A 22,959-nucleotide genomic window follows, 5' to 3' on the forward strand; every position below is an offset into this window, starting at 1 on the left:
CATTTTGGGAGTTCTTTTGTTTAATGTTTTGTACAGTAGACCAAGAATCCAGTAAGAGTTATGTCACTGTAATTTGACTGGTATTGAAGACGGGTGCATATGTGTTTTAAAAAAAGCTCAGTTTTCTAATAAATTGCATTAGGAACCAGCCCTCAAGGGCTGGGCAAGTGACTGCGGGCCTCCTGATGTATGATACTACAAAGATGGACTCCTTTCCTTGCTCCTTTTCTTAGCTAAGACTAATGACAACAGTGGGAAGAAGTAAAGGATTGAGGAGTAGATGTTACCATGGACTCCAAATTAAGACCAATGAAAACCACCAACTTGCATTGAATGAATTGTTGCTTGGTAATTTTAGATTAGTTAAATAGCTATAGCCCAGTTAAATTGTGTCATGTCATATCTTTCCAAAAGAGTTATTGAGAGCTAAGTTGTCTAGTTTTGCGTCTTTGTAATATTGAGAAGTACTTACATGTTTATATGTACAAATGGAAGCATGTGGCTGCATATTAACATAAAAAATGTAGTAACATGTAGTTTTGGAAGAGTAACGTTTTAAGAAGAATGCTGGTCCAGTCAAAGACAGGTAAAGCAAAGAAAAGTCTCTGTGTTGAGTTTTTTGTTAGACAGGAACATTGTTCAGGTTTTACTTTATAAAGTTGTGTATTTAATGACATACAGTACAGTATTTAATGCTATATAGCATTTGTCTCTGCTGGGGTGTGAAAGATGCAAACATATAGTTTAGATTACTGTGTATACACTGATGCCTTTGTAATACAGAGTGGAGAACAGGCACAGACACTTTGGAAGTACAAATGGAGAGAAACAAAATCATTTTTTGTAAGACAATGAAATTCTGGTTAAAACTGCAAACATTGAGCAGAGTCAAGATGAAAGTCTCTTTTTGTTTACTACTTTTTGGAGTAGGTTGTTAGTCGACATGGGTTTTGCTATCGTTCAACTTACAGCACTGACTTCTGTGGTGGAAGGGGGTCTTGTCCCTGTGCAGCAGTTTCAGTTGTAATAGAGTAAAATTGTGTGTGTAGGTAGGAGGATGTTTATATCTTGTGCAAAATGGGGGACCTAGGGTCCTTCACTTGTTTTTCTGAGTGAGTTGTCAGGGGAGATGAATGAAACCTGTGTTCACAGTGTAGTGAAAGGAAAAAGCTGGATGTTGACTTAGCTTGAAAATGTGGATTTAGACTATGTTGTACAGCTGAATATGAATTTCTCCTTTTTTGAACCATAATTTTTAATAGAGAAGAATCAATCCAGTGCTGTTGCAACATTAAACGGAAATGAAAACCTATTATATCACATATTGAAGCAGTTAAAGTAAATAATAAAGCCTAATTAATACATACAGTTTATCTATGGAGTGCAGTAAATATGTGAGTAGCAGTGTTCAGAAAAGCTGAATGAAATTACAGCTTTTCAATGATCTTCAATTTTTTAGCTGTAATAAACATTAAAAATAGCATGAGGTTAATTCCAGTTCTTTCATATTGTTGCTGACTTGTTGCAGATAGCATATGGAATCTCTAGAAAATAATTTGTTGTAAGAACAGAGTGATTCCAAGATATGTGCAATTCTTTAATTTAAAGTGTACTACTTAAATAATTTTTTAAGTCTAATTGTAATGATTTTAAAGACAAGAAACATTTTTATTCCACAGTGTTAATTAAACCTGTATAAATTAGACTTACATGTTTTTCATTTGGAAAATGAAGGTATATGTGTCTTTTTTAATTGGAGTGGTGTAATCATACCAAATATTGCCAACATGCATGATTTTAAATAGTGAATGTAACGTTCTTGAACTACATGTGATAATGTTTAAAGTAGAAAGAAGCTAAATTTTTTTTCAGAAAAAATCCTGTGTGTTTTTTCCTCAGAAATTGATGTTTTATCCTTTATGATTTTTCAGTCTTTAATCTTCTTGGCTTCTGTATTTTTAGATATTTATCACATGTGGTTCATGATTTTTGTAGCAATTATGTCTTTTAAGCATTTCTTCCTTTTCTTTGTGTGAATTTTAGGTATGCTGTTCCTCCAGAACATGGGAAACGGCTTGAAAGACTAGCTCAAGGTAATATTTTCAGTATTTCCATATGTAAGATGTTTGAAGGACAAACCTCCAGTGAAGTGAAAAACATTGTCCTTGACTCACTTTTTTTATTACTTAATGTTGTGTGACTTTTATCTGTCCACGGTGTGACTGCAAACAAGGAACACTTCTAGTACCCCGGAGAATTCTTAAGAAACAAATTTTTTTTTTTCTCTTAGACCTTTCTTTTGTACTGGCATTTCTAGCTTGGTGAAGCTTATGAAAATGAGGCTTAGTATTTTGTTGTTCATTGGATTTTCATTGCTAGCATCTTTGTCTCCTCTGTGCCTTTGTTTTTGTTTTGTCATAGCTTCGTTTCATCAGTACCCTTTTGGATCTTTACTTCTTAGCCAAATCTGATACTGAATATTGAAGACATACGAGTCTCCAGAAGTTTCATGAAAGTTCATGCCTGGGTAGAGGATGGAAACCTGGTTAGTACCTCTAGGAAAGGGGAAGCGGACAAAATGTACCCATGCTATATCTTATTTGATAGCGGCCTGCAGACATATAAATCCACTTTAGCCAAAGCATGTACTGACTTTTGCCCTCCAGAGGTGTGAGGAACATCTGTTGAGGAGCAAATGATATTGTTGTAAGGTTGATATCTAAGGGATAAAAACCACTAGTCTATAGAAAAATTCTTCTCACATAGTAATTTGTTTTCTTTTCGATAACACTACACCTCTCTTCTTGTTTCTAGATTAAGAGTGCAATTTGTGAACATGGGAGTAGTTAAGCATGTTTTTTGGCTGGGCAGCCCATGTTTTATAGCCTGCTATTAACTATATTATATAAGGAATGCTATTGAAAGTTCATAATCAGATATCGTATATCAGGACCAAATCCTGAAAATTTTTCTACGTTTTCTTTTCATATCTATTTTATGTGCATATAGGTGCATGACTATTTTTCTGAACTATTTTTAAACTATTGCTAAGAACAGTAAGATGACATGTATCATTGAGATGTGAAAGTAAAGATCTGCAGTCTTAAAAACATGTCTCAGAAGGACAGATTTCAACCTGGATAATTACATTTACTATCCTAAATTTTTCCATAGCTTCAGTCAAGAAAGTTGTCACTCATTTTTTTTGCTTTCCAAATTCTTTTTCTAACTTGAAAAGTATAGAACTCTCCGTACGCATACCTTGAAGCTATTGGTTTTCACTGGTAAACAAATTGATACATGTTGTAGACTGTGCAAGTGACACTGACTAGGATCATTTAATAATTATTTTTAAGATTTACAGTAAACGGGCAAGGAGTAGAAGGAAGAGAGAATTGAAAAAGGTTCAGAGAGGAACACTAGGACTGGTGAAAAATTGGCATTTTTGTTTTAATTGTTAGTAAGTTCGAACTTTAAAATCTGAAAGAATGTCAAATAAAGGTAAGGGGGTATGATGAAGACCTGTGATGACTGGCATGGAAAAGGGGGCTAAAGAGTGAGTGTTCACTGTGTCTTTCAGTACAGCTAGAGACTCTGACTGAAGAGTCTAGCAAGGTTCAAAACAAACAGAAGGAAATGATTCCTTTCACAGTATGAACTCTTTGGATCTTTGGGTAGATAGACTTTTCTTTTGATGTGCTCTGGCATTTATTATAGATTTCATATTGATTGATTATATCTGTGCAGTGTTTTAAAACTATTCAGGTTCAAATGTTCTATTTTTGAGTGAGGGAAGAGAATGGGCAGTTTCAGCAACACTTGTTCACTCATTTCTAAAAATTAAGTGGCATTGAGGCATGGCAGCATTTGCTGCAGGCTAAAAACAAACTTAAGATTTTTCTTTGACATACCCTAACTTCCCCAGATATTGGAGTAACCTATACAAATCCAGGAAGCAGGTAACTTCTGGAGATACATGCTTTGCTACATGGGAGCATTTGAAGTCACTCGGTGTAAACTTACATAGTTTAAGAAAGTATTGTGTTAGAGAACTGTGACCTGAAGGTGCTTAGGCCTCTTATTGCTGATAATGGTGGCCTAATACAGTAAGAGGAATGGGACATTAAGTATGAGAGAAGTGGAAATCTCCAAAACCACTGTTTGTGAGAAGCCGGTAGGTTATACTGGGGGAACAGTGTCTTAATGTCTGAATACCAGAATCAGAATTGGACAGCAAGTTAAATGGGACTTAAGACTTCAGTCTCACCCAGTGTAACAGTTCTTAGGTCCAGAACTGCTGGAAGAACGTATGACAGAAAGGCTTTGGGTGCACCGGCACATGTGTAAGTGCTTTTCTACAGCTGGAACAGGAACACAGTTCTTTGACCCTTACTGCTTGCTATATTTAAAGGACTTGCCCAGGGAAGTAACTCAGCCTTGATCTGTGCACATCTGCATGGAATTAAGTTGTCTACTACTGCTATCTATATGTTAGTACAAGTTATAAAGATCTGTGTGGTGAATGGAAAACTACTTTCCTTGATGAATCTTGTGTATGATCAAAATTATTTTTATTTCAGAACTGTGTTTTGAATAGTAAATAGCAAATAAAACATGAATAAGGTACTAAACAATGAAGATAAAATTTCAAATAGTTGTTTATTCCATTATATTCAGTGAATGAAACTGGATTTCTTTAGAAAAACTATATACTCATACAGAGATTTTTATTGTAACAGCAATGTAAGACAGGTGAATTAGTTTTGCAGACAACCATCTCTGATATTTCCTAAGTTTTTAGTATTTGACTTTAATGTCTTCTGCAATGTTTTTCTGTGAGTAGGTTGTTTTCATGATATTTTGGTCCAGCTAATAGCTTAGAATGGAGTGTAGAAGATGATGTAGTTCTTAAGAATAATCTTATTAAGTGATCTACTTTGTGACTTGCTGCCTGCTAAAATATAGTCTGAGTTTTACAGTAAGGTATTTTAAAAAGATGAAAATGTAAAGTAAGCTGCATGGCTGCAAGTCACTTAATAGTAAACATTAATAAAACATAGTGTAAATGATACCTTCATACTTAATCATATGTGTATGGAAAATATTTTAATGATATTTTTGCATGAGTGCAACAACTAAAGAAAAAAAAGTAGTTTATTCAAGAAGGTTAGCTCTGATGACCAGATGCCTACCAAATTAATTGAATGCTCCTAAATAATAAAATAATGCATTAAATGTGACAGGTTGTCTAAGTCAGGGCAGCAGTTGATACATAAAATTAAAGGAAGGCTAGAATATTTTCCATTATCTTGTCTGCACATCACAACTACCACACATGCCTTTTGTGCATGAATGCTTGACTGTGGCACCTACAAATACTTTTATCTGAAAAACATTAGACTTACATCTAATAAAGACAACAGTTTGATTTTGCCCTTCAGCTGCTTTCTCATTTATGTAGTTTTTTTCAATTTTATGTAGACATAAATGTAATAAAAATATCTCAAGTGAGCTCTTAACTGCAATTTTTATACTTGTTGTTATGTTAATCTGTAATACCGTGGTATTGTTAAGGATTTTTTGTTTCACAAAATGGGTGAGAAAATAAAGAGAATAGAAGCAGAATGGCAAATCATAAATGGCAATTTGAAGGATTTTCAAGATCTTTTAATAGATCATTTAATTGCAGAAACTGTTTTAGAGAGGAGATGTTATCTATCTGTGGTGTTCAATTATGTTAAGAAACTAAAGTTTAATATATTGTAAGTATGTAGGGGTGTTATAAAAAGCTTTGTATGGTGTATAGTATTAATTCATTTCATGCAGAATTAATTACCTGTTATTTATGAAAACAAGTATAAATAGTTGTTGAAATGAAACGTGATGTAGAACTTGCATAAATTCTAAGGGTTTCAAATCTGAAAACTTGAGCAGCTGAAAAATTGAACTTTGTCTGAATTGATAGTTATATCAGTCAAGTTAAGAAAGTTGCATCTAAGACATAATAAACTTGAGGCTGTAACATATTCATCTGGGCATAACAACACTCATATTTCCCAACACTTGCTTCTTTTGTGGCTTTTGTACTCTGTGCTTTGTATAGCATACAAATTGCCACTGCTTCTTTATGAGGATGTTGTTGTGCAAACTCGTCCTCCTAATTTCTTTTACGTGCAATACAGAAAGTTAAATCAAATTAGTTCAAATCACTGCAAATTAATTAAATAAATTATATGAAGTTTGTATTTATACCTATCAAAGTAAAATCTAAAAATAAAATTACTAGAAAACTCAGTCCTCCTTTATTCTCTGCTTGTGTTCCAAGAGTACTGCTCAGGGAATTATGATTAATATTTTGTGTTCTAAGTCCTTTAAATGAAGAACTGCATCAGTAAAAAATTACCATAACTTTGAGCTTAATTGCGTTCATTTGGATTATTTTTAATTACATTAAAGTTAAATTACATTAAAGATATTGGCAGTTTAGGGTGCTCTCTCTCTTATGTTGTAAGTTCTATATTTTCATATATTTTCAATTAACATTAATAAACTAAAATACAGCACATTTACTGTAAAATTTCAGGTGAAGACTTTAGTATGGGAGTGTAGGAAAAGATAGGAAGCCTAGCCTCATCCATTGACTGGTCAGAATGTGATCTGAAAGTTCCCTAAGAATATGATTTTAGTGTGTACGCTTAAATAATTACTTTATTATTGGCCAAATTGTGGTTATACAATATATAGCAATTGCCCTGTTCAAGTCAATGGAGTTGTAGAATTACTCTTTCAGGAACAGTATTGTAATTTGTCCATGTATGATTGTAGCTGAACAGTTTAATTGAAAACAGTATGGACACATACTATAGATAAGCATTCCGAATATCTTGAAAATGGTAATCAACTGGGGAATGGAATGCAGTTCACTTCAGTTTGCGTAAGTGATACTTATGATGTGATGTGGTCATCTGATATGAGCTGTGAGTGGTATGTGGGAATGATACTCTCAGGGTGAAAAACTCACTGTCCCTCAATAATTTATGGAGTTGAACTGATTTTAAAACGTTCTATATCCCTGAACCATTTAATGTACACTTTAAAGACTCTTAGTGCAGCAGTGTCCTGTGTGTGGGAATCCTGTCTTCCTCAGACACAGCAAGGAATATGCTTAGTGCCCACTGTTCCCAGCTTCCCCACAAGATGAAAAGGCTTTGACTTTTATCTAGAGTATGGATCATAAAACCAGAAATTGTATGGAAGCGTCATTGTCTACTGAGGTAGAATAGCATTGACAAAGGGTGTGTCTTCACCAGCCTAGTGATAAGACTGTAGCTCAAGAAGTAGTTTTATTTTGGTAGTACAAATAAAATAGCCCAAAATAAGATAATCTTACACAATGCTATCTGTGAGAATATGTATGTACAGGCTTCTGAGGGCATGTTTTTGATAACACATTCCGAAGCCTATGTTTTCACATATATATTGTTGCTTGTGTTAACTAGATAAGGTTTTTAAAAGCCTGAGTGGGAATTCAGTTTGGTGGATAAATGAAGTCTACCTGTAGGTTGTACTCATACCCAAACATTTGGCCACCAAGTACTGAATCACATACATACCTTGTAGTCTGTTCTAATTCTGCTCTAGGTATTGAGAATGTAACATCTTTCTTTAAATCGTGGATTGAAAAATTTTCAACTGGACAGTCTTTTTCTCATGGACATAGATCAATGCGCAACCTAATTCTGTTTTAACCCTGATCTTTGATTATTGCTCATCGTCTTCTGTGAAGTAATTGTTTTGAATTGTGTTTTGTGTATCATTTCCAAGAAGATAAGTAGGGTACAGATGGCTAAATATAAATGTTGAGAAGAGGTGTAGAAGAGGTCTGCTGCTCTTGAGACCGTCCGAGAAACTGGGTTTGCATGCAAATTCACACAAAATACCTGCTTTTGTAGAACTGATGTAGAGTTAATGGATTAGTGTTAATGGATTACATTAAGATTTCATGTGCCTCATAAAAGCATGAATGTACTACAGAACCTGAATGGTAGTTACATTTTAGATAGATTTCAGTAGTTTTTTTGTTTTGGATGTGGGATTTCAGTAGATATCCAGGATGAACTGGTAATCCCGTAAATTGGTAATTTTAACACCAGTTTGGTATTTGAGAATGGTTCTGATGTGTTGCAGGCAGGTCTTGAATTGGTCTGAATTTAATGTATTTGTAAGGGTCTTGTGATATTTCTAATGCAGTGTCCTGTATTCATTGTGCTATTAGGTATTTACATCTGCTAACCAGTTCTCTCACAGGGATTTTCTTTCGTGAAAGAAAAGCTCATGTGACCTTACCTTTAGCCTGGACAGAGCAAAAGACTTTCTGATAAACAGGGTCTTGTAATGAGGAAATGCTTACCTTCCTTTCTTCCCTTGTTCATTGAAGGCAAGTACTTTTGAGAAAATGAGGTGAAAGAGACTATAAAATTTGAGTGTGTCTAAGTGTAGACTTTGACAGAGTCAAAAGATACTTCATAGTGATACAGAATGTGTAGGCTGCACTTTGATTTCACTGTGAGGGCTCTGTAACCACAGCAAATGTTCTCCTGTAAATTTCTCTCAATGGGTTTTGAGCAGGTTGTGTTCTGCTGTTCTGTGTTGTTTGCAGCTTTCTTAGAATTCAGCAACAAGCTTGCCTTCTGGTTGGAGTTGTCACAACTATTTCTGATCTCTTGGAGAGACAATTTAAGTTTTGGATATCTGCCCATCGTTTGCTTTTTGTCATCATGTATTGAGCCAGTTAAGCATATTGCAGTAGCAGAATTTGGTACAAAATTTGTTTTCTTAGTAAAAACAACTCAGTCAAACTCTCTCTGCTTTTAGAAATTAAAGTTTTGGCTACTTTTCATACCAGTTATTTCCTCAGTCTCAAATATCACTTTCAATCACATTTTTCACGGTATGTTCCAGTATATTTCTATTACTATGCTGCTCTGCACTGAGAGCTCTTGAAGCTCATAAGATGTATATTCCAAGTTATGGTTGTTATCATTATGCTATAGGCATTAATTGTGCCAAAATAGTTGACATTTATTTGCTGGAGTCCACTAGTTGTGGCCTAGTTTCTTTAAATTGTCTTTTAGTCAGTGAAGCCCAACATGTATGATAAAACTGTAACTACCAGGTACTCCTTTTTGAAACTTACATTATAAGTTTATTTGCAATTCTGAAAGAGAGTAAAGACTTGTCCGCTGGTGGGGAGAAAAAAGAATGATAAATCTGAATAAAATTTGATCTCAGGACATCATAGCAGAATTCCTAGTACATTGATCAGCATGAGTGTACTGTACACCTTTGCTGTTTAAGCGCTGCTTAACCTTGTATCTGAGAAATTAGAAAAAATTTGTTCTTCCAGGACTGCAAGGTGTGCTAGAAAAGAGTGTAAAAAGAATATAACAATTATAAAGTGATCACCTTAAAATTGTTCCAGAATTGTAGGGTGGTTAATGGACATAAATGTAAGACTCATCAGAAAGAAGAAATTAAACCTGACATTACATTACATATTATGGCAAATTGTTGAGATTTCATCTTTTTTTCCTCAAGTCATTAAAAATATTTAGCTGGTTAATTGACTGAAAGTGATTATTATTTTTTTTTAAAATAATTGAGTGGTGAGCTTGTTCCTCCAAGAATGAAACTGCCTCTGTGAATGACAAACTAACATTTACATGATAGGGATACAACAACTTGTGCAAAAACAGTAAAGAGATGACAGAAAGCTTTTTTTTTTTCTTTCCTTAAATACTGTTTGCTTCACTTTAATTTCTGTCGGTGTTTCTCAGGTACTTCTCCTATGTAACAGAATAGGATTATGCATGTTTTCCTTACACCCAGAAAAAAGTAATCATTTTTAGATGGCTTTATATTTGGATTTTCTTATATGAATTTTACCTAGGCTTATGATACAAATGAAAATAACTTTGGAGAATCCTTTTTCACCCGATGTCATTATCATAGACTTTTTTTTTTTACAACAGAGTCAAGCTAATTCATACTGCACTAGTTTAACAACTCAGAATTCATCTTTTCCTCCTATATGTTTTAAGACAGGGCTGTGATGAAACTACATACCTAGGAGTGAGATCTTACTCTTAGAGTCTAAGATAAGGGGCCAGCACTTCTTGTTTAAACTTCTTGTTTGCTTGGTATTTTTTCTATGGAACTGTTAAGAGATAGTGAACTCCTTTATGCCTCAGTTCTGTTTTCTGAAAATTAAATAATTTTTAAAACAATTACTTTTTTAATAACTTTTTTTAGCAGTAGCCTGCCCATCTTTGTGAAATCTCTGAAATCACTGGAGAATAAATGACATAAAATACAGTAAACTGTTCATGTTAAGAATTATTGGTAACATTGAAAAATATACTCTACAGAAGAAAGCAAAATATATAAGTAAAGTTGAACTTCAAAGAAAGGGATTACTTTCAAATGTTATGTCCTTGATACAGTAAAATCATGTATTATCTAGGACTGCTAAATGTATGGATTGCAGTTACTCATAGTACATCTCATGGTGATTCTTGCTAATCGTCTGGTGCAAACACTAAAAAGACTCTGAAGATAAATAGCAATAATTATTTTTATAATAATAACAAATAAAGACTTCCTTATCTTTGGTGATTAGGGAGTAAATTGTTCCTCTTTGTCAGCCTAGTTCTTCTGATGTTAGTGCTGTAACTTTGAGTCTTCTGTGATGTTGCATTATAACAGTCAAAAGTATTCCTCTTGGCTTCAGCAAAAGACATGTTCATCTCAGAGCAAGTAATACACCTGTACTTAACTGGAAGAGGGATTGAGAGCAAGTATTTGGAGAAAGAAGTAGGTGGTTAGACGGCTCTTACTATAGTCCTTCCATTTTTCAATCTGACGTTTTCAGGAGCCTCTGCTTTCATTAACTACTATGCCTTTCTTTTTCTTTGTTTTATTGTCTGTAGGAATTGCGTTTTCAGTTTTTGAGAGTGTTACCTTCTTTCTAGAATGGAGTCTGAAATGAGGTCAGGAAAGACTAAACTAGCCATGTTCTGTAAACTTCCCCCTCTTTCTCCTTCTCATCTTCTCCCATTTTCCTTGTAGTGTAGTGGTTTCTTACTGTAATATAGTTAGGTTGAAGGGAAAAGAACTTGGATGTTTTCATCTTAGGCTACCCAATCTCTCCTTCTCTATCTGAACTGTAGCTGAGGTGCTGTTCGCATCCAGGTTAGACAGTCAGATGCCAGAGTTTAATGACACTGAAACCTAGTTTTTTAGTTTTTCACTTTTCCCTTCATTCGTCTCCGTGTTCTCATTAACTGGATTATATTATTTAATGAAATAAACAGGGTTTGTGGAGTGGTACATAAATAATCATGAAAGTTGAAACATGGAAAGCAATCTGTGTTCATAGAATCAAGACAGAATATAAAGAATCAAGAAAACCTCACCTGTTTTCAGTTGTACGAGATATCTCTTAGCCATACTTTCTAGACTTTTCTAGGTAGAAGGTTGTGTTTGTTTACTGTATAGATGGTGTGGAAGGGCTAAGTAAACCTAGTCCTTGTGGAGTCCTTTTAAGTTTATATACTACAGTTGTTTTCATGTGTGCAGGGGTTGCAGAATGAACTTTAATGTAAAAAAAAAAAACCCAACAACCCAACAATAAAACTTTTCTGTAAAGGGTAGGAAAAGTGTGCTTAAATTTACAGGTCCAAATTTATTTAAAGTTATTTCACTTCTTAACAAACAAACAAAAAAATCCCAAACCCCTGCAACCCCTCCCCCTGAAAATCAGTTGAAAAACTTAGGAGGTGCATTTGATTTTTATACAAATTTCTCAGAACCTAGCAATGACACGATAAAAAAGTCCAAAACAAGTTTATACAGTATTATATATTGTAAAATACTACAAAAATTTCCTCCTTGTTTTAATTAAAAGATAATAAATTTTTCTTATCTTGCCTTAGGGTTCTTCCCAAGCAGCTCTGAAGGATGTGATGCTTTTCTTCGCCACAAAATGACTCTGATTTCTCCATCAATATTGAAAAAGTATGGAATTCCTTTTGACAAGGTATGTTAGTGTTGTTTTTAAACTGTGCATTCATGCACTGAATTAGACTCTGTCTACTATAAGAACTGTTTATAGTAAAGGTAAACTGTTTATAGCAAAATTATTTTTTTCTTTTTAGGCACTGACTCCATGAAAACATGAAAATAAATGCTTGTAGTATTAGGACTTTACATGGTTTAGCTTGGAATTTTCTAGCAGAAAGTACTTGTAGCCATCATAATCTTTATACTAAAAGTTTCTCTGATTTTTAAGGGTTGCCCAATATTTTTTATTTCTATTTTATTTCCATGCAAGCTTGCATGTGATTTTTCTGTTGACTGAAACATTTCTTAACTAGCTGTTTTAATTTAAGTTGTATACATAACATTTTAAAAGAAATGTTTAATTTCTTTATGACTGTATATTGTTTTTCTGATGATAAAGTTAAATGCAACTTTATCAGTATTATGATCTAAAAGGTTTCAGGTGAAATAAAACCAAAAGAACTGTTACTTAATTTAGAATATATTTTAAAAGTTGAAACATATTAGAAAAAGAGGGAATGATTATTTTGTGCTGCTAGGTGGTGACAGATGACAATTGATAAGAACATTATATAAACAGAAAGTGGGAAGAATAACTGGTTTTCTTCTTTGTGGATGAATTTAATACATAGCTGAGTTCAGAAAAATCTGAAGTATTCAGCTGCTTCTTTCCTACAAGATTTTGTACCTTCTTGTTTTCCACTTTGACTTCTTGTAGGTGCCACCTAATAAAAACATTTCTACTGCGTTGCTTTTCTTTAAGTATGTTTATTCTATATCCTGAACGCGTTGCAAATTCTGAAGTTCTAAATTCAGGAGCTTTGTAAGCCTATTCAGAAGAGTAGAGCTTGATTCAGAAGGTCCCCTGCCTGAACATCTGTTTATGTTATACTGAGTTTTTAAAAGACTTTTGATCATTAACAGGTTATGTTCCTGATTTCCTGCTGCTCAGACTGTTTTAAGGTGTTCAGAAAAACCAGGCAATATATACTTTTTCTATGTTTTCCTGCTGCAGTATAGTCCTGTAAACTGTCCTTGCCACACTCCTTGTTTGTTATTCTGGTTTCTGTTTTAGTGTATGTGGTGTTTTATTGATATCATGTGGACCTGTGTATACAAACTTAGTTTATCATTTTCCCTGGCATAGAATATAGGATAATGCCATGCTTTCTATCTGTTTTAGTTGACATTTTTGTACCAGTATGAAACATAGCTCAATATTTAAGTGATTGTTTTCATGTATAGTATTGTTGTGGTTTAACTCCAGTAGGCAGCTAAGCACCACATAGCCACTCTCTCACTGCCCCTCAGTGGGGTTGGGGAGAGAGAGAGAGAGTGGTAAAAGTGAGGAAACTTGTAGTTTGAGATAAAGACAATTTAACAGATAAAACAAAAGCTACGCGTGCAAGCAAAGCGAAACAAGAAATTAATTCACCGCCTTCCATCAGCAGGCAGTTGTTCAGCCATCTCCAACAAAGCAGGGCTCCATCACACATAACAGTTACTTAGGAAGACAAATGTCATCACTCCTCCTTGTTCCCCCAGCTTCTATTGCTAAGCACGACATCGTATGATCTGGGATATCCGTTTGGTCAGTTGGGATCAGCTGTTCCATCCATGTCCCCTCCCAGCTTGTGCACCCCCAGCTTACTTGCTGTTAGGGTCATGTAAGAAGCAAAAAAAGGCCTTGACACTGTGTAAGCACTGCTCGGCTGTAATGAAAAGATCTCTGTGTTATCAACACTGGGATAATCAGCACAGGTGGGATGAAGCCACTGATTTGTTGCATGCGTTTTGGAATATCACTTCACTTTTCATGCTTAAATCAATCTATGTATAAAATTGAAGAAATGTAGGTGTTTAGAGTGATACTGCCTGCCTTGGAAAGCAGGCTTTTTTGAATAAATTACTCGTATAAGCAGTAGTTTGTTTTCTGAATGATATATTATCATATGGAAATGTAGTTGGTGAGTTCAGTTTTTGTAATATATAGGTAAATATTGATTCCCTTCATAGCCTCGTGCTTTATCATGAAGTGTCAGATGAAACCTTCCAGACTGGAAGGTTTTATAACTAGATTTATAGTTTTGGATTTACAGAACATTACTCTGAACTGAATAATTTTCAGTGGTTGGTGTGTAAAGTAGCATATTGCAGAATGCCAGCATATTTGTTTTCAGTACCACACATTTGAGGTGGATAAGGGAGTTGATGTTCTTATTTCAGTGTCTTGATTATTCCTGTATTCTAATTAAAAAAAAAAAGTGCTAGAAATAGTTAAATATTTAAGTTTGGTTCTGTCACCTAGTCTTGGGAGGAAGTAGACTGTACCCAAGTGTAATTGTAATTAATGGGATTCAGTGAGAAAGTGAATAGAGAGAACCAGACTGTGATGTCTCATGGCTCAAAGTGATAGAAGTGGAAATGTGCTGAATGCTGATAAGTCAGCCTACGCCTACCAGGTGGCAGCTGAACTGCTTGTTGCAATAGAACACCTGCTAAACTGTCAGCAGTGGGAGGGTGTATTGAGATAAATTTTGGAATTGTTAGCATTGAGAATAATCTTTCTTAAACATTCCCACAGCGATTGTTGGAGTGCTACAGTAGCAGTTATAATATATGCACCTGTATGTGCATTTGCATGTATATACTAAATATGAACCCATAAAAAATTAACCTTGCAAAGTGCAAATGCAAAATGTAAGATCCAATTTTATTCTTTAGCTTTGCTAGCTAAGTATATTTTTCTTGTCTTCTTCTTTTTCTTTCATCCCATAATACACTTGGAAATACACATCTTGAAGTGCTATCCCTGTGTATTTATTCTTGCACTGAGCAAAAAAAAGCAGACAAAGAATTCGTGAAACTATAAGGTGAGAATTTTGAAGGAGAAGAAAGGGGGGATTCTAAAAGCAGAAACTGAGTGCAAGACAACTATACTAGAAAAAAAGCTGAGATTTAAGACATGACATTAATAAGAAAAAATGATTGGAGTTGTGACTATTAATTTTGGTGATTGTTTGAAATTTAACTCCCTTTTTAAATCATAAGTGTATTTCCCTAAGAAGAGTCATATTGGTCTTTCCAATTTTTGTTACTGTATTGCGTATACAAAGCATTGTCACACAATGAAAACAGCCTATTTAATCTCTAGGAAGTCTCCTTATTTTCCTGTAATCAGCAAATGCATCTTGTTGAACAATCATCAGTCATTGCTCAGATTATTTGCTTCATTTAAATTGATCTGTTCGCTTTTTAGCGGGCCTGCTGTCTGATGTGTGTTTAACATAAAAAGGCGTATCAAAGAGAGTATGGGGAATCTCTTTTAATTCTTTACTTCTGAATCTTCTAGTTTATTGATTAACTCATCAGATAGTTCAGAAGACAGTGTGCCATTTCTAGTATGACTAGCCTGTCTTTGATAGAGTCTTTGGTGGTTTGACTTTAAGATATTAAAGCTGTCTCTCAGTGGAGTGAATATTAGTGGCTGACAGTGAAGTGCTGTCTCTCCTTTTCTTCAATATCCAGAGGAGAGCAGCAGTCCATCCAAGTGATTTGTTTACCTTACCCCACTTTTTGTTTTTGTAATTTACTCTAGAAGCCTTTTATATCTGGTATGTCTTTTATAACTATTAGGAATTTGGTTTCTTTTTGGCTATACAAAATATAATTTTGTGTTTTCAGTATTTTATTTTAATTTTGTGGGGTGTTTTTAGGTTTTTTGTTTTGTTTTTATTTTTTCCTGCTTTCTACAATTTCTTGTTGAGTCAGTGGCCTAAGCACACTTCTTTTCATTTCTTCTCACTGTACTTGTAAAGAACAGAACAGTCCTTTGGAACTACCCTTGCACATTCTCTAAATGAATGCCAGAGTGTAACTGTAGTCAAGCTTTTCCTCATTGAGAATCTCCTTCTAGGCCACTTGTCCTTTAGGTATTTGGAATTCTCTTTATCAATAGTACCAGAGCCCTTCTGCTCTCTTAAATTGTGCTTAAAGAGGGGAAGGACAAGGGCAGATTAAAATTTGTTTTATTGTAATGTCTGAAGTGGTGTTTTAATGGCTTTGCATTGAGACATTCTGCATGGCATTTCCAATGCAAGAATCCCCTTGATGTTAGTAGCTGTTGTCGCAGAAAGAGGGATGCACTTCAGTTGTAAGAGAGAAGCAGCAATATACTCCGTTAATAATGAGTTAACAAAGTTCAATGGTAAATGTGACAGTGATTTAACAAGATTTGATGGCAAGGTATACTTGGTTACTGCATAGAGGACAGGGTCAGACAAAGCTGTCAGGGAGACCCTCCTGTTGAGCCATGAGGTTCAGAGAGGGCCCCCTTGCATTCTAAACCTCTTTTTAGAGAGGAGTCTAGGTGTGGCTGGATCCAGACTTAGTTCCAGACTTGGTCAGTGTTTTATGTCTGAAGGATTATATACGCGTAATCAATCCTTTATATCACTTAGCTAAGATTTCAAAGATTCAGCACTTATTTCCAGTTCACTTATCAAGTATCTGATGCTATAAGGATTTTTTCAGCTTCAAGGTGTAACCTTGAGAGGCACCCCTGCTCAAAGGGAGATCCTGGTGTGCAGCCCACTGCTGTGCAGGAGTGTTCAGTGGGCCCTGGGCTGTCCACTATTTATGGAGTAAGAGGGTTGATTTATATTTGCATGCCAGCAGGACATCTGGGTCACTATGGAAGACAGACCTTGACTACTGTGTTGCCATCTGTCTCCCCAAAGTCCAGTGTAAGCAGAATGCAGCCATCACAACACCCATCAGTGGTTATGGCTTAAGCGGGGGCAGGGGGGTAAGCAAACTGCCACAGCTGTAGGGCTGAAGAATTGGTGCAGGGCAATTGTTGTTAATTCTTCTTCCTCCTTTCCTATCCGAAATAATTTAAAGATACTGCCTGAGGGGATCCAAATGTATCCAGTGTGCCTTTGGGATGAACAGCATTGTTTTCTTTAACTGCTAAGGCTCATTAACTGCTACTTTCTCCTACTTTATGCTTGATCATCAATACTAAGTAACTTAAAAGGCAAATCAGGCTGTCAGTCACAGCCTGATGTCTTCAAATCATAGTTTTTTAAATGAATGGGTATGGGAGAGAAGGCTGAGAATAGGATCTCTCTTCAGTCTTTCCAAGAAAAGTTCTGGTGCCGTTCTAGAGAAACATCTTCAGGGTGCTGGACAGAATAATTTCTTCAACAATTAATTTGTACTAGCATTTAGGGATGATAATTGTGGGTACTTTTGTCTGGCCTATCTCTGCTTCCTTTCAGTCACGAAGATTGATATATTCTTTGCACTGTCTTTTCTAGTTCCCTGAACTTCCAGGTTTTATTACCAGTGAACCTCTGCTCCAAGATTAGCTTTTTTGCAAGTACCTTCTGGATTTGTAAAATAATACATGTAGCTATGTATTTTACTCAAGTATACTATTTCTTCTGGTATTTAATCACAACTGTGTGCAAAGTGAAAAAAATTCTTTCTACGTAGTTGCAAAGGCAAATATAGTTTCCATTGCTTCAGGAGCAGAACTGTTTTTGTAATGTGGTTCACTTTGAGTTTTTTTTTGTTTTGTTTTTATACTATAGGTTACCCAAGAGGCAGGAGAATTTATGATCACTTTCCCATACGGATACCATGCAGGATTTAACCATGGTTTTAACTGTGCAGAGTCAACAAACTTTGCCACCATACGATGGATTGATTATGGAAAAGCAGCAAAATTGGTAAGTCATATTGCAGAAAATTGATGCATAAGTAAATCTTTCCTGTGGTTACTTCTTTGTGAGAAGCTATGGAAGCCAATGAGAAAAGGAGAACTATTAGATCAGGTAGTACCTTACAGTGCCATTGAAATTTTATTTATAGTTGTTCTTTTTATAGTGGGTATTACTCTTCCAGCAATGTGTATTCCTCTCAGTAGTGAGTTTTGTTTGCAGCTTTATGTATTGTTCTTCAAACCCAGTTCTATTTATGGATATTTTTAAGTTGAAGGTACATATACTGAGGTTAGTGTATGTGAAGACAACTGACTTCTGGTTTTAAACCTCCTCTAAGCTCTGCTGTTTGTGGAAGTGCTTTATTTCAACTAGGAATTTTGATATCTGGAAAGAAACATAAATAAACTTTATTTAAAGTTTAAAGAAACAAGTTCCACTTTTCTCATCTTCAATGTCATCAGATATCTTGTAGTACAAGATAATAAAGGAACTATGAACTCAGAGCAGATATTTTCAGGTTTTAAAATGAGGTGTGTTTTACTGAAGATATTTTAGGCTGAGATTTTGTTTCTTTTCACGTACAGGATGTGAATAAATACACAAAATCAAGAAAGTGTGCAGTTTGTTCAGTGGAAGTTTGCTACTGTTTTGCATATTCTATGATTTTTCTCAGAATTATGGCATATATAAACTTTGGTTAGTATGCTTTCCAAATATTTAAGTCCGAGACATTTTCTGCATTTTCTTTGCTATTGAAAAACCATTTTCAATAGTGATTTGCTTAATATATTAGCTAATAAGATGAGATAGAATAAAGGGCAAATCAGATGTGCACGTTTAACAGTAAAGTAATGATAGTGAACTCTCATGAAACCCTTGGGATTGAAAGACCATAAGAAAGTTCTCAAAGAATGGAAATTTATGATGTTAGGCACTATTGATTATTATTGTTAATGAGATTGAATATGCTTCAAAGGGAAAAAGTTCATAAATATTTTTTTTCTCTGTGCTCTGTGTGCATACACTAACAATAGTGAAAGTACTGAAAATGTTAATATGCATCTAATATGTTCAGGCTGGTCTTTACCTTTAGTGGGAAAGCTGTGTTTTTAATAGCCAACAGATAAGGTGTTGACTGTAAAGTTAATTAAGAAAAAAAAATCTATGTATTTGATAGCTTGGAATTTCTGTAGATAGTACAGTGAAACATAGTTCAGAGGAATATGGGCATGGACACATACGAATTAATTGTGGCAGGTAAAACTGTCCTGGATTTTAAAAGGTATTAATGTGCTGCAGCTCTAAAATTGGTTCAGCTGAACTTCAAGAATGGCAAACTTTATCTTCAGATGTACCAAAGCTGAGGTAGTGATACCTGCAGCTACATCCCTTTCAGTATACAGGCTTCATATTTCTTACATTTAAAAAAAAATAGTCTACCATTTGGTGTGCAGCTGCTCCAGTACAAACTGTTAACTGTTTTATGCCTTTTATGCCTCCAGTGTGTCTATCACTTATTGTATTATATCGTAAACTTAATGTCAAGTTTAAATTCAGCAGAGTCAGAAGATAATTTTTTGAAGCTACTGAAATTTTATTCCTTTACACCACTCCAAAAGTGCTTCTGAAATTCTGAATTTTTAGCTAGAAAGTCTTGGCATCTGTACTCTAAATACAGTTTTATTTAGTTAAAATTCTCCAGCATAATGATAAAACTTAAGACACTGAATTGTGTGCTCTATGGTTATTGCACATAGGAGCAGTATTATGCATATATAGTATAAGAAATTAAAGTAGTTGTGTGGTGTCTGCAGTTAAATTTAAATGTCTGAAAGTTTCAAAGTGGCAGCTGAAGCAATAATGACTAGTGTCCTTCTGTAGAGAAATCTTAGATACCATTGTTAAATGTGAACTGCAGTTTCTTTTGCAAATGGCCAAAATGATTAATGTTACTTGCTTGGTTTTTTATTAATTATTACCACAAGAATGAGGATTAAAGTTTATTTTTCTTCTCTTTTTAAATCAAAAAGAACATGCTAGGAAGTTCTAATAGTAGGATTTTTAGATCTTTTTAATGGAAATGTGTAAGAAGAGGAAAACCAATGGAAAGACAGTGAAATGTTCATAATACTAATAGTTGTTTATGCCGTACAGATAGGGTAAACAAGTCAGAGAAAGTATTATAACTGGTTGTCTGTTCTTAAATTGTAATTATATGACACTTTGAAAACACAGTTAGAGAGTTGCTGCAGATTGGGTACTCTATTGATTATGGTGTTTCTCTGTAAAAACATGTGGATAGCTGTGACTAGATTTATCACAACCTCAGGAAACTTCCTGAAAGTATTAATTAAAAAGGTAAGAAGTCGATACGCCCAAAGAATACTGATATTTTAGTAAGTTTTATTTGCAGCTCTGGTAATTTCATTTAAAAGAAAAAAAAACCACCACACAACCTTACATTCCCATTTGTCATTCTTCAGGGTACTGATGTTGTGTTTGACTCATCTTTCCCTTCTTTATGTGGTATGTACAGGAATTTTAATTGAAAAAAATATTTTGGATCCCCTAGTTCCCCTGTATTGTACTGCAGAAATTGCCTGCATCAGCAAAATGCAGCAATATCTAGGTCAGTTGCTGTATTGTCCTTAGAGAATATTGTATACTGTTGATTGATTATTTGCCTTCCTACAGGAACACTTTTATTTTTACAGAATAGTTTCTAATTGCTTACAGCTGGACTTCTGTCTTAGAAAAAGAAAAAATCCTGAAGTACAGTCAATAGTCATTCTTCATTAATTTCAGGAAAAAAAAAATCAGGAAAAGATTTCTATTAAAGTTGTAGTAAATATTTAGGCTGTGTGATGATATTGCTTTCCTGAATGAAATGAGATGATGTTAAAGATTCTGTGAAACTGATTGCAAATGTTAAATCGGAGATCATTTAGACCCTCAGTACTGGAAACTCTGGTTAAGGAGAGACTATGGATGCAAATTCCAAAAATTATTTTCTGTCTTTAAAAATGCTAAACTTGTGATCTTGGTTTCACTATGTGTACTCTAACCACTTGTAGCAGTTGAACCTTGAGAGCAGGAATGTGCCCTCTGGCTTGTTTTCCAGAGTTTGTGTAAGACTTACATTCAGGAGGCAACACATGAAAAGTAATACCAGGTGGCACTTCCAGTGAGCTCTTTGCTACAACTCGGCTGCTGCTTTGAGCTGTGTTCTCACTTTTGGGCAGAATTAAGTTGCACAGAATTAAGCAGAACTAAAAAGTAGATTTAATAAAAAAAAAAGCAGAAATGGAGAAATAACAGATAAAATAAAAGTCCCCCAAATCCAGGGGAGAAACAGTGTAGTTTGTGCTGACTTTTTCCACTGACAAGAACACACAGGAAGAGAAATACTGATGAAAGGAATAAAGTCATGCTCTCCTGAAGATGCTTGGCAAATGGGTGTGGTGCAGAGAGTCGTTGGTGAAGTGCTGATGTACGGTAATGGCAGGATTTAGGGAGTCAAAGGTTGGTAGTTCTCTGCTTACAAGTACTTTAGTTGTATTTGTTATATTCTGTGAGGAGGAGAGACACTCTAAACTTCAGGTATTTTTAATCATAATAATCCTGTAACTTTCATTTGTGGAATGCTATTTATTTCTGAAAAAGAATTAAATGGTACAAAATAGGGGCAGATAGGATATTTCTTCAGGCTTCTGTGAATTTTGTCATTTTTGTAATGGAGCAGGCTGAAGATGTGTAGCTTCATGAAGTACGTTTTGAGTCCAGTGCATTTTGTTCATCTTGGTAAAGCAGATGAGCCAGTGGCAATTAGCTTGTATGTTTTGTAGTATCTACTTTGTTTGGTGCTGAGTAGATAACCTGTGTGCTGAACAAGGGATGATGTTCAGTTATTAGAACTGGTGAATAGAAATATTTACACATAATTCTTTTGTGTCTAATAAAATAAAAATCCTGCTGAAACAATTAGATAAAAGACACTTCTTTAGTCTGAGAAAAATCTTCTGTTCCTGATGTTTATTAGCTGCAGGATGGGACACCGTCTGCCTCAATCCCAAATCTGTGGATCATCTATGTTTATTAATTTTATATTTTTGTCTGTTGTAATTGTTATTTCTAATAAATGCCAATGTAGCCCTTATACAAGGGCTATGCAAGACCTCTCACTTACAGGTGCCAGAATGAGTTCTCAGTCATGATTTTCACCTGTCCAAATTTCAGCTCTGGTGGATGGTATCAATAAACTTTAGGCACTCTAACTTGATACTGAGAACCAGAAGCAGATTTAAATTTTGAATAAGGTCCTGTGCTTTTGTGTGCAGGCAATTTTTTTTTCTTTCTTGGAATTCCTTTTTTCTCTTGCTGCTGTTTTGTAAATGTTGAAAAACTTGGATGTTGGCAAATCGGTTCCTAATCACAGGCAATTCCCGTAAAAAGCACATTCTTTGACATTGTGTAGAGCTTCTGGACTGCGTGGTCCCACCTAAACTTTTAATAGGACAGGGTAGTTCACAGGACAGAGAATTGGGTTGAGGTGGAGGTTCTGTGCAAGAAACGTGCAGGAGATTGGTGATGGTGAGCAGGTTTGGGCAGGGCTCTCTATTTCTTCTTTATGCAGTGGTGATTGTTTTAGTTTCTTTCCTTCCATTTTCCTCTTATTACTGTTTAAGTCCCCACATTCACCTGTCTGTTGCTTTTCCAAATCCTCGTGTGAGGGTCTGTTACAACTCTCTATCACCCCTTGGCCAAACCAATACCCATACTTTTAAAAGCTTTCAGAGAAGGCACTAGCATTTCCAAATACTGCTCTGGTTGCTCACTGTGTTTTGTTGCACCACTTGGTGACTTTCACTCAGTGTAAGTGTATGTAAATTTTACTGCCTTCTATCAGGGATAGAGTCACACTAGGTGATTTTACTAGTCATTATAATGATTCTTTTGTATTGCAGCTCCTTTTAAGACGTGATTTGTTTTCAGATGTTGGTATTGGAAAGCTTTTTGTTGTTTAGCTGATACATAGAACCTGAGGAGAGAAGAGTCTACCAACCTTTTCTACTTGAAACTCGGGCTTCTTAAGTATTATTGCTCTCTTTCA

General features: G+C 35.0%; 1 protein-coding gene across 25 annotated transcripts in view; it reads left to right on the forward strand.

Annotated features, from left to right (window-relative positions):
* The window catches only part of KDM4C (lysine demethylase 4C), a 275,507-nt gene that overhangs the window by 39,228 nt on the left and 213,320 nt on the right, over window positions 1-22,959 (forward strand). For 23 of the 25 annotated variants that reach the window (XR_012627265.1, XR_012627266.1, XR_012627267.1 and 20 more), the window contains 3 exons: window positions 2,044-2,093; window positions 11,994-12,097; window positions 17,718-17,855. Coding sequence is in view for 18 of the 25 variants with exons in the window: in XM_074857256.1 (XP_074713357.1) it covers window positions 2,044-2,093; window positions 11,994-12,097; window positions 17,718-17,855 (292 nt within the window). In the remaining 7 variants the exon portion in view is untranslated. Of the gene's footprint in view, window positions 1-2,043; window positions 2,094-2,421; window positions 2,547-11,993; window positions 12,098-17,717; window positions 17,856-22,959 lie in introns of those variants that run through there. The other 2 variants (XM_074857275.1, XM_074857274.1) reach the window with 2 other exon arrangements.

The sequence above is a fragment of the Strix uralensis genome, chromosome Z (genome assembly GCF_047716275.1).
Source record: "Strix uralensis isolate ZFMK-TIS-50842 chromosome Z, bStrUra1, whole genome shotgun sequence".
NCBI lineage: Eukaryota > Metazoa > Chordata > Aves > Strigiformes > Strigidae > Strix > Strix uralensis.